This window comes from Suncus etruscus, chromosome 5, assembly GCF_024139225.1.
Source record: "Suncus etruscus isolate mSunEtr1 chromosome 5, mSunEtr1.pri.cur, whole genome shotgun sequence".
NCBI classification, from domain to species: Eukaryota; Metazoa; Chordata; class Mammalia; order Eulipotyphla; family Soricidae; genus Suncus; species Suncus etruscus.
The window spans coordinates 151,584,497-151,596,535 of NC_064852.1; the positions used below are offsets into that span (position 1 = coordinate 151,584,497).

General features: G+C 46.8%; 1 protein-coding gene and 1 non-coding gene across 2 annotated transcripts in view; one reads left to right on the plus strand and one right to left on the minus strand.

Moving 5' to 3' along the window:
* Positions 1-6,045, minus strand: part of SPAG1 (sperm associated antigen 1) — a 55,891-nt gene extending 49,846 nt beyond the window's left edge. The window contains exons 1-3 of the mRNA XM_049772954.1: positions 5,900-6,045; positions 1,946-2,105; positions 534-662 (exon numbers count right to left, since the gene is read on the minus strand). Coding sequence (XP_049628911.1) covers positions 534-662; positions 1,946-2,105; positions 5,900-6,045 — 435 coding nt within the window. The remainder of the gene's footprint in view (positions 1-533; positions 663-1,945; positions 2,106-5,899) is intronic.
* Positions 6,046-11,688: 5,643 nt separating this feature from the next.
* LOC126009859 (U6 spliceosomal RNA) lies at positions 11,689-11,794 on the plus strand. The gene has a single exon (XR_007496041.1). It is a non-coding gene; the product is annotated as a U6 spliceosomal RNA (small nuclear RNA).
* Positions 11,795-12,039: the final 245 nt, after the last annotated feature.

The following is a 12,039-nucleotide window of genomic DNA, read 5'->3' on the forward strand; positions in this document are numbered from 1 at the left end:
CAGCAACCATATGGGATACTAGGGATTGCAAATCCTGGTTGGCTGTGCAGGTCAAACACCTTACCCACACTTTACCACTCCAGCTTCTAAATTTAGAAAATTTTGTAAAAAGTAAAAAAAAATTAAACAAAACAAAACATACATATATCCACTTAGAGGCGTAAAGTGAGCCTACCCAGGACCCAGGCCACTGAAAGTAACAGAGGGCATGAAGCAAGGCAACTGCCAGGTGCCCACAGAGGTTTTTTTTTGGGTGGAGGACCTAAGTAGTCAGGGAAGATAATAGCAATAGTTGGTTAACCTGGAGGAGGGCACCATATGTGTTGCTGGGGATTGAACCAGGGTCGAGGGCATGCAAACCAAGCACCTTACCTCTGGTCCCCAAATTTCTTTTGTGATTCAAGAAAAACTCAGCTAAGCTCCTGGTGAGAGCGGGGGACTTTCCACTTTGGTCCCCTGATTGAATGCTTTTAATAAACAATAACAATCTTGCACTCCCCCCCCATTTATACCTTGCCCCCCAAATGACCCACCTTCCCCTTCTCATCATGGAGCTGGTGGTTAGAGCCACGCACTGGAGGATCCCTCCTGGCTGCTGGGAGGCGCTCTGAGTCTTTGCACTGAATTCTATCTTCCTCTTCTTTAATTTCTGATACCCAGCTCTGGAAAGAATGGAGGTGAACAAAGGAATTTGAGAAGTGTATGGGCTTACTCCTGACTGTTCAGAATGATCCTAGCAGTACTAGGTGGGGCTTGGCAGGGATAGAACCCTGGCCAGTCACATACAAGGCAATGCCCTTCTCACTCGTTCTACACACTTAACACTAGAGTGATTGTACTGGGAATAGGCTACTTGCCTTGCATGTGGCTGACCCAGGTTTGGTCCTCGGCATCCCATATGGTCCCTGTGCACCGCCTGAGTGCAGAGACAGGAGTGATCCCCTGAAAAGTGCAGACCCAAATACAATTCCATAATTTCAGATATTTTTTTTTTAACTTTATTGGTTGAGTGAGTGGTTTTTGGGCAGGGGCAACACCCAGCAGCGCTCAGAGGTTACTCCTGGCTTTGCACTCAGAAATCGCCCCTGGCAGGCTGGGGGACTATATGGGATGTCAGGAATCGAACCAGGTCTCTTCAGGGTTGGCCACCTGCAAGGCAAATGCCCTACTGCTGTGCTATCTCTCTGGCCCTAAAATTTTAGATCTTTTAATCAAGCAATTTTAATTTTCTGGGTACCTCTAGCAGTGCTCAGGGTTTATTCTTGGCTCTGGGATCACTCATCAGTGCCCGGAAGCTTACATGAGATTCCAGGTCTGAACCAGGGTCAGTGAATGCAAAGCAAGCATCTTACCCACTAGACTAAGATCAAGACCAACTGCCCTTGTAATCTGAGTTGGAAGCACTGAGCACAAGCAAATAGCCCTCCAGCACTAATCAGAGGATCTGTGCTCAGGAGTGACCCCTGGTGGTGCTGGCATGTCTGAAACTGGAGCTGCTGCATGCCTGACTTCCCCTCTTCTCCATCCTTTTCCCTCCCCTCCCCTCCCCTCCCCTCCCCTCTCCTCTTCTCCCCTCCTCTCCTCTTTCCCTCTCCCTGCTCTCCCCTCTCCTCTCCTCTCCTCTCTCTCCCTCTCCCTGCTCTCCCCTCCCCTCTTCCTCCTCTCCCTTCTCTCCTCTTCCTCCTCTCCCCTCTCCTCCCCTCTTCTCTTTTCCTCTTCTCTCCTCTCCCCACTCTCTCTCTCTTTCTCCCTGCCACCCCCAATCTTGGCTGTTTCCAAGCTATTGTTACTACCTAAGGATTACCACTACAAAGTCTCTACAACAGAAAGAAACCTGGGGCTCCAGATGACACATCACCAAACCCCACTGATTGGCACCTCACAAGGAGGCTGCAATGTCCCCTAGAAGGAAGCACAATGTTCCCAACCAAGGGTGGTTCTGGACCTTTAGATCCCCGTGGATTTTTTCCCATTCTTCTGCTGCAAAGCTGGATGCAGTCGCTGCTGGCTTTTCTTTCCGCAGGGCTCGACTCTGAGGGGCCAATTTTGTCAGGCGCTTTTCACAAAATTCTGTAAGTTCGGGGTAATACCCTTCGTCACCAGACCTTTAAAAAAAAAATCAGAATCTCACTTTATGGTGGATCATCTAGACCAGTGGCTGTGTGCTTGGTTTAAAGTGCAAGAGTTTCAGAAAGATCTCAGGGACTCTTTCTGCCTCCCACTCTCCCCCTCAACCCCGTCATCCCCATTTCCATCTGTCCCCCCAGGGAGTGCAGTAGATACAAAGGAAGGGGAAAAGAGAGAGCCCACTGGAACACCAATTCACATTTTCTCCTACTTCATTTATTTTTATTTAGTTGTTGTTTGATCATGCCTGGTGGTGCTCAAGGGACCATATGGGGTGCATGGGATCAAAACTAGGCCAGCCATGTGCAAGGCAAATGTCTCATTCATTATGCTATTGCTCTGGGCCCTGCTTTTATTGCTTTTGAGTCAAGGAGTGAAAAACAGGTGCAAAGTCATTAGTGTTGATTTTGTGCCTGGGGGTTGCTCCAGCAAAGTGCTCAGGGGTCTTGCAGTTCCAGAGATCGAACCTAAACCTCCTTCATGCAAAGCATGCTCTTGGCCCATTTTGCTATCTCTCTGGCTCACATAACACATTTTATTTTATTTTATTGGTCTTTGGGCCACACCCAGCAGCACTTAGGGGTTACTCCTGGCTCTGTGCTCAGAAATTGTTCCTGGCTCAGAGGACCATATGGGATGCTGGGGATTGAACCCATGTCCATCCTGGGTCAGCCACGTGCAAGGCAAGCACCTGCTGTGCCACCACTACGGCCCCACATAACATTTTTTTTAATTTTTTAATTTTTGGGTTTTTTTTTTGGGGGGGGGTCACACCTGGCAGTGTTCAAGGGTTACTCCTGGCTCTACGCTCAGAAATCACTGCAAGGGAAATGCCCTACCTCCATGCTATCTCTCTGGCCGCCTACATAACACATTTTAAAAGTTACAATAATGGGATTGAAATGATAGTGCAGATTACCTGCTTTGTACGCAGCTGACCCAGGTTTAATCTGTAGTGTCCCATATGATCCCCGGTGATCCCCATATTGTCCATATTTGGTCCCATATGGTCAGAAGTAGCTCCTGAACACAGAGCCAGGAGTAAGCTCTAACTACTGCTGGCATGGTCCAAAAAAAGGAAAAAAGTTACAATGAATAATACTTTCCCTCCCTTTTAATACATATACGGTTCATTTTGTATAGAAGGTCTTCTAAATTATAAATGGAGGGCTGGAACAATAGTACAGCAGATAGTGGGCTTGCTTTGCAAGCCACCAAGCTGAGCTTAATCCCCAACGTCCCATATCGTCCTCTGAGCCCACCAGGATCAACCCCTGAGCTCATATCCAGGAGAATGCCATGAGCACTGTTAAATTTTGATGGCTCAAACTCCAAAAAATAAAAAATATACAAGTTATGAATGGATCCTGAAAAATACGTGTACCCTATGTTCACTGCAGTAATATTTTATAATAGCCAAGATCTGGAAAGAACCAAGGTGCCCAGTGATGGATGAGAAGATGAAGAAAAGTGTCTTATGTGTGCCTCTTATGTGTGGTCTACTCATGCATGAAAGGGACAATGAAATCCTACAGTTTGCTGCAGTGTGGCTAGAGTCAGTGGGGCCATGGCCAGTGAAATGAGTCAGAAGAAGCAGGACAAACACAAGATGATCCTGCTCAGACATAAAGAATCAAAGTAAGAGAATAGTTAATGCCCAAACCTTGAGATAGTGTCACAGGACTGAGAGCCGAGGCTGCAAATGGGGATAGCAGAAGGGACCTAGGGACAGTGGTGGAGAGACACTGGCACACTGGGGGGCTGACCCTGATGCAGTAGAACAGTAAGCATTGCACAATATTAATAAGGGGGCTAGAGAGATAGGACAGCAGGGAGTGCACTTGCCTTGCATGTGGCCAACCTGAGTTTAATCCCTATCATCCCATATGGTCCTCCAAACCCTGACAGTAATGATCCCTGAATACAGACAGAGCAAGTGTAAATTCTGAGCATCATCGATTTGGCCCCAAAAAGCAAAATGATGGAAAAATAAAAAAACCAGGGCCCAGAGAGATAGCACATCAGTGTTTGCCTTGCAAGCAGCCGATCCAGGACCAAATGTGGTTGGTTTGAATCCCGGTGTCCCATAGGGTCCCCCGAGCCTGCCAGGAGCTATTTCTGAGCAGACAGCCAGGAGTAACCCCTGAGCACCGCTGGGTGTGGCCCAAAAACAAAAAACAAACAAAAAAAAATTAAAATGGATCATATAGTTGCAAAATCAAAAAAATTTTAATTGTTCTGTTGAAGATCATACCAGGTAGTACTTAGATGCTAGTCCTGGCTCTGAGTTCAGGGGTCATTCCTGATGGTGTTTTGGGGCTCACATGTGCTATGGCTTTGAATCTGTAAGACAAGTGTCTTAAATACTTGGATTATCTCTATGTTCTTGTTTCCTTTTACCTTTTTCTTTCCTTTCTTTTCTTTTTCTTTTTTTTTTTTTATTTTTGGGCCACACCCAGTGATGCTCAGAGGTCATTCCTGGCTATGCGCTCAGAAGTCACTCCTGGCTTGGGGGACCATATGGGACGCCGGAGGATCGAACTTCAGTCTGTCCTGGGTCAGCTGCATGTAAGGCAAATGCCCTGCTACTGCACCATCACTCCAGCCCCTATGGCCTTGTTTCTCTTTAATTTACTTGTTTATTTGGAGGGGAGGAAAAACTTTATTTAGGAGGTCTGAGTGCCCCTTCAAGTCAGCAATGTTTGGGGACCATGTTTGGGGCCAGAGAATCAAATAGAATCAAATAAGGTCTGCTCCTTAATCCCATACTCCCTCTCAGGCCAAAAACACTTGGCTCTTGAGGGGGAAAGATATAAATGGAAACTCAACATGAGGCAGAATGTGAGATGTCGCACTTTCATCCCAATAACATGTTTCTGCTCATTTTCTTATCACATGGATAGAAGAAAATGGCAGAGGAGATGGGGGATGGAAAGACAGTGCAGGGGAAGGATCTTGCCTTGTGCAAGATTTATTTTGGGGGACACACCTATTGATGCTCAGGGATTACTTCTGGCTCTGCACTCAGGGATTACTCCTAGTGGGTCTCGGAGGACCATGTAAAGTGTATTGGCAGCATGCAAGGCAAGTGCACTCCTCTGCTGTACTATTGTGCCAGGCCCTGCCTTGTATGTCTTACACCACCTGAGCTGATCCCTGGGCACAGAGACAGGAGTAAACCCAGAGCATTGGGTGTGGCTCAAAAACAAACCCCCAAGACAGAGGGTACAATAGAAAACTAAATCCATCCACCCAGGGAGCTCAGTTTCTTCCTTGCTCAGTGGAGATCTGTGTGTGCTCTTTTTGGCTCACTTCTTATGGAAATCCATCACCACCCTCTGCCCACCCTCTCTCCCCTCTTCTCTCCTTCCCTTCATCCCTCCCTCCCTCTGCTACTTTTACCTGCTCTGTTCACTTCCCCTCCTTTCCCATAAAAATCCCAAGTGCCGTCCTGGAAGCAAGATGACTTTTGGGAGACACATGCCCACCATCTTCTAAGTTCTTAGCATATGATTAAACCTATTTAGCTCTCCCCTTTCCCCCTCTTCTCCCTTTGTTCTCCACTACTGGTTTCCAGGGTGAGCAAACAGACCTTGGCTTCAGGAAGAACCCCAGGAGCAAACCACTGTTTTAGACTCTAAACAGGATGATTACAATAAAGATCGTCAACATTTGAAACTGTTTTACTATCACTAAAGTGGTTTTAGCTTGGCCACACCCCCAGTTTTATTCCACTTGGCAGACTTGAACATAAATGATTTTCAGGGCTTACCGGAGTACACAGAAAATTTTTTCCAAATGTTTAACATCTGAACATTTTTCTATATACTTGAAATCCAAATGTTCCACAGGGATTTTAAAAGTTTTTGTTGTTCCAAAACCCCACAGTGACGGACAAGCTTCAGCTTCAGTGGTCATAGCTAAAACAATGTAAGACAGACAGTTGAGGATTTTATTATACACACACACACACACACACTTTTTTTTTTTTAGGTCACAGGTGGCAGTGCACGGAGGTTACTCCTGACTGCGCTCAGAAATTACTCTTTGGGGCCCGGAGAGATAGCACAGCGGCGTTTGCCTTGCAAACAGCCGATCCAGGACCTAAGGTGGTTGGTTCGGATCATGGTGTCCCATATGGTCCCCCGTGCCTGCCAGGAGCTATTTCTGAGCAGACAGCCAGGAGTAACCCCTGAGCACCGCTGGGTGTGACCCAAAAACCAAAAAAAAAAAAAAAAAAAAAAGAAATTACTCTTTGCGGGGCTGGTGAGGTGGTGCTAGAGGTAAGGTGTCTGCCTTGCAAGGGCTAGCCAAAGAAGGACCATGGTTGGATCCCCCGACCATATGGTCCCCCCCAAGCCAGGGGCAATTTCTGAGCGCTTAGCCAGGAGTAACACCTGAGCATTAAACGGGTGTGGCCCAAAAAACCAAAACACCAAAAAAAAAAAAAAAAGAAAGAAATTACTCTTTGCGGGGGCCAGAGAGATAGCATAGCGGCAGGGTATTTGCCTCGTACACAGCAGACCCAGGACGAATGGAATCCTGGCATCCCATATAGTCCCTTGAGCTTGCAAGGAGCGATTTCTGAGCGCAGAAATCCCTAAGCACTGCCGGGTGTGACCCAAAAACCAAGAAAAATTACTCCTTGCAAGCTCAGGAGACCATATGGGATGCTGGAGATAGAACCTAGGTTGGCTATGTGTAAGGCAAATACCCTACCTACTGTGCTATTGCTCTGGCCCTTAATAAATATATTCTAAGATTCAATTTGGATAATATTTGGTAACCATCTAGACACTCCTAATATATTTTCTTATTTCCATAGAAAAGGAAGTGGATTACATATTTCCAAAGAGAAACTTTAAACTCTCCAAGAACAACAATGACATTCAATGATTAGGCAAAATTGAAATAACAATATCAAAATATTTCTGGCTCTTTAGGGGATAAAAAAAACAAACCAAGTTTACCTCTACCCTTTTATGTTCTGTTCCTGGGTCCTGTAAATTAAACTGGAAAAAAAGATGCAACAAGTTATTATTGTTTTGTTTTGTGGGCCACATCCAGCTGTGCTCAGGGTTAACACATGTCTGCTTTCAAAAATCATTCCTTAAGATGCTTGGGGGACCATCTGGGGTGCAGGGGATCAATGGCATACAAAGCAAGTGCCTTGTCTGCTGTACTATCTCTTCCTAATAGTTTATGAAGAGAAAACAGTTTGTTTTTTATGCACAAAAGGGCTTCATAGAAAAGTGAAAAAGCAAAGATATTGTTAAGCCTGAGACATTAACTGTCATTCTAAAAAAAAAAAAGGGTGATAAGACCAAAGGAAAGGGGCGTGGGTGTTCAGGGAAGGTAAATATATGGGAGAAACAATGTAAGGTGGAAATTATTTTAGGACTGATTCCTCAGAAGGTTTCATCTTGATGCTCACTATGCATCCATGCAATTAGAGATGGAGAGAAAAGGTGAATACAGTTTCCTAAGGGAAATGCTGCCTTGGGCAGAGTTCTTCCTGGCTTTCTGCTAAAATCATCCTGACAGGCTGGTGGTCAAATAGCTCTTTGACTTGGAATTCTGCCAGGCAAGTCCATAGCCACAACTGTCCTGGTTCCGTGGGGCAGGAACCTGGCCCTCCTGTTCAGGGCTTGGCAGCTCCACTTCTCATGGTCACAGCTTCTTAAGAGCATTCCAGCTGCACACACACACAGCCAGGTGTGTGCCCACCTATCTGCACAAAAAGGTGGTACACTTCCCCTCAACCCTAGTTGTGTCATGGCCAGGAAGTGATTCCACAGCCATAACTTGTGTGTTTCTTACATAACTTTGTGTATCTCCTCCCTCAAAGCGCATGTATGAAGCTCAGTGAGCTTCTGGGAGCCCCAGAGTCAAATGCTCACACAGTTCCCAGGCATTGGCTATCACAGCAACAACAGAGCAAAGGAGATGGAAGAAAGACTTTTGGAAAAGAAGCCGAAGGGGCTGGAGCGACTTACCTTGCACACAGCCGAGCTAGCTCTACACAGACATTTTTTTTTCCAAATGCACATTTTTCTATATACTTGAAATCCAAATGTTCCACAGAGATTTTGTTTGTTTGTTTGTTTGTTTTGGGCCACACCCAGCGGCGGTCAGGGGTTACTCCTGGTTCTGTGCTCAGAAATTGCTCCTGACTCAGGGGACCATATGGGATGCTGGGGATCAAACCCAGGTCCGTACAGGTCTGCCGCATTCAAGGCAAATGCCCTACCGCTGTGCTATCGCTCCAGCCCCCACCATCCTTACCTTAAAAGTGAAGGTTATAGAAAAACAAGGTAAGAACTTTTTTTCTTTGGGGCCAAATCTTGTGTTAGGTCACTCATTCCTTGGAGCTCAGAGGAACATATTTGTCAGTTGGCGGCAAGGCAATCACCTCAACACCTTTACTATGTGCCTAGCCCTGCTAGATGAAAATTTTCAAATGGCCAGAACTGAATCTCTCTGATGAACTATTAGCCATCATTAAGTATCTGATGAGATAAAAATAAATTACCTTGAATTGAAAGTATCTGGCAGGGACTGGAGAGATAGCATGGAGGTAAGGTGTTTGCCTTTCATGCAGAAGGATGGTGGTTTGAATCCCGGCATCCCATATGGTCTCCTGAGCCTGCCAGGAGCGATTTCTGAGCATAGAGCCAGGAGTAACCCCTGAGCGCTGCCGGGTGTGATCCAAAATCCAAAAAAAAAAAAAAAAAAAGAAAGAGGGGCCGGGCAGTGGCGCTGGAGGTAAGGTGCCTGCCTTGCCTGCGCTAGCCTAGGACGGACTGCGGTTCGATCCCCCGGCTCCCATATGGTCCCCCAAGAAGCCAGGAGCAACTTCTGAGCGCATAGCCAGGAGTAACCCCTGAGCGTCACAGGGTGTGGCCCAAAAACCAAAAAAAAAAAAAAATAATAATAATTTTGGGGCCGGAGAGATAGCATGGAGGTAAAGCGTTTGCCTTTCATGCAGGAGGTCATCGGTTCGAATTCCGGCGTCCCATATGGTCCCCCGTGCCTACCAGGAGCAATTTCTGAGCCTGGAGCCAGGAATAACCCCTGAGCACTGCCTGGTGTGACCCAAAAACCAAAAAAAAAAAAAAAAAAAAAGAAAGAAAGAAAGTATCTGGCAACCACAGAGACTTTAGGATTGGAATTTTTATTGTATGTTTGCAGTGAAAATATCCTCATTCAATTAATCTCATCCTAAGGTTTGGGGCAGTACAGTACAGCAGATAGAGGACTTGCCACAGAGCCCACCTGGTTTTGATTACCTGGGGCCCCCAGGGCATAACCAGGAATGATTCCTGAATGTAGAATCAAGCATAATCCTTGAGCATCATGAGTGTGGTCCAAAAACTAAACAAGCAAATAAACAAACATCCTCAGCCAAAAAATTCATATGATGTCAGGGACTGAACCCAGGTTGGCCGAGAGCATGGCAAACACCCTGCCTGCTATAACTTCGGCCCTCTTTATTTTATTTTTTTAAAAATATCTTTATTTAAGAACCGTGATTACAAACATGATTGTAATTGGTTTCAGTCATAAAAAGAAGACTCCCCCTCTTGACCAATGCTTCATTCTCACCAACAATGCCCCCCATCTCCCTCCTCCTCACCCCCTGCCTGAATTCAAGACAGGCATTCTACTTCACTCACTCATTAACAATTTCATGATAGTTGTTAGTGAGGTTATTTCTCTAACTGCACTTACCACTGTTTGTGGCAAGCTTCATATCATGGGTGGAACCTTCTAGCCCTCATCTTTATTATCTTTCTTCTTTTCTCCTTTCTTCCTCCTTCCCTGCCTTCCTCCCTCCTTCATTGGGAGGAGTTACTAGAGATGGAATGCAGGTCAGCCAGATAGAAGACAAACACCCCGCTGTACTACCTCTCGACCCCATTTATTTTTTCCTTTTTTTTTAATTATGTTTTTATAAACCATATAGACATTTCTGAGGCTCTTCTTTGGAAGTCAGCAAGTTTGCAAGTTTGCTTGCTGCTTGGCGAGATGCACTTTCTCACCACCACTACCTACACGTGGCCACTTCAGTTGGAAAAGAACTTAGCCCCCAGTGCAACACTTTTCTCTTTGATCAAGGGGAAATTTCGGGCCCCAGGGGGAGCACAAGTGTCCCCCCCTTGCTGGACCCACCCGCACCGCCCCGATCGATCCCCCGACTAGGGCGCACCTTCCCGCACAGGCCCGCCCGGCGCCCTCTGCAGCCGGATTGGAGCAAGAGCGTCCTCCGGCCTAGCAACGGTTTCTATGTACGGCCGGGGGCGCGGGGCAGCCGGGTCCTCAGCACCCCGGCCATGGCCAGGGCCCACCCGGGGACCCCGATCCCGCTCCGAGGCTCCGCGATCCCCCGCTGGGGTCTCCGGGACTGTGACAGCGGCCCCTGGCCCCTGCAAGGCTCGCTAGTCGGAGCGGGGAGAAGGTCCCGGTTGCCCGCGCCCCCCAAGCCGGGCAGCAAATTCCTCGCCCCGGACTCCGGCCTGCCTTGGCGCCTCCAGCCCCACCTGCCAGCCCGACCCCAGCCCGGCATCCCCGATCACTCACCTGCCAGGACCGATCCAGCGCAGCGCAATTCCAGCCCCCGAGCAACCTGGCCCGAGGGGGCGTGGTTGGGTGGGCGGGGCTTACTTAAGCAGCCTGCCGCTGATTGGCTCCCCTCGCACCCGCCAGCTCGCTGATTGGACGCGAGGCGCTCTTCCGGCACCGCCCCCAAGCCTTTCTGGGACTCGGTGAAAGCCAGGGAGGGTTCCACCTCCTCTCCTTGCAAGGTGCTCAGTGCTTGAGGGTGTTGGGCTACAGGCCAGGTAATACCTACCCACCGCGTAACTACGGATGGCAAACCTGGATTAATTTAACCTCTTCCTTTTATGCACAAAAGGTAAATGATAGAGTGTTTTATCCTTAATCATTCAAAAGTTTCTGAGTGCTGGTTAGGAATTTAGTCCTGGTGCTGTGTACTCTGATATAGAGCCCCGACTAGATGATGCTATTTAGAGGAATAAAAACTAGAGAGAATGTGCGAGGCTTGTGTCTTTTCCTTTGATGACTTTCAGATGAGATCACATAAAGTACCTAGTCTTTGGCACAAAACGGTTCACGAAATATATCTTTTCCTCTTTGAAATTTTAGACTATTAGGCACATACAGTTGCAAAAAGTCCAATGCAAATTATATCTGGATGTACAGTGCCAGTGCAGGACTGTTAAATTTGCATGTCTGTGGACAAAGATTCAAACCCCTCAAGCTTCTTGTGTAAAAATGGGAGATTATTTGTTAAATGTTAACACAGCCATTGTTAGGCTATATATAATTTTCAAAAAATGGGAAGCAGTGCTCGCTTCGGCAGCACATACACTAAAATTGGAATGATACAGAGATTAGCATGGCGGGCCCAGAGAGATAGCACAGCGGCGTTTGCCTTGCAAGCAGCCAATCCAGGACCAAAGGTGGTTGGTTCAAATCCCGGTGTCCCATATGGTCCCCCGTGCCTGCCAGGAGCTATTTCTGAGCAGACGGCCAGGAGTAACCCCTGAGCAACGCCGGGTATGGCCCAAAAAACAAAACAAAACAGAGATTAGCATGGCCCCTGCGTAAGGATGACTCTCAAATTCGTGAAGCTTTCCATATTTTTAAAAGAAAAAAGAAAGGGAAGCAGATGCAGATGTAACTATCCATTTTATAACCTTAGAAATTGGTGTGAAGTGTTGTGTTTATTTAGTAATTCAGTGTAAGCCAATCCTCTTATATCCAAAAGCAGAATCTCTTCCTTTGTTTATAACTATATCCGAGGGCATATGCTTAGATATGCTGCTTTCTCCAGTAACTTAGGGTTTTCTTTTTAATATAGTATATATATTTGGGGGGGCTGATTTTTGC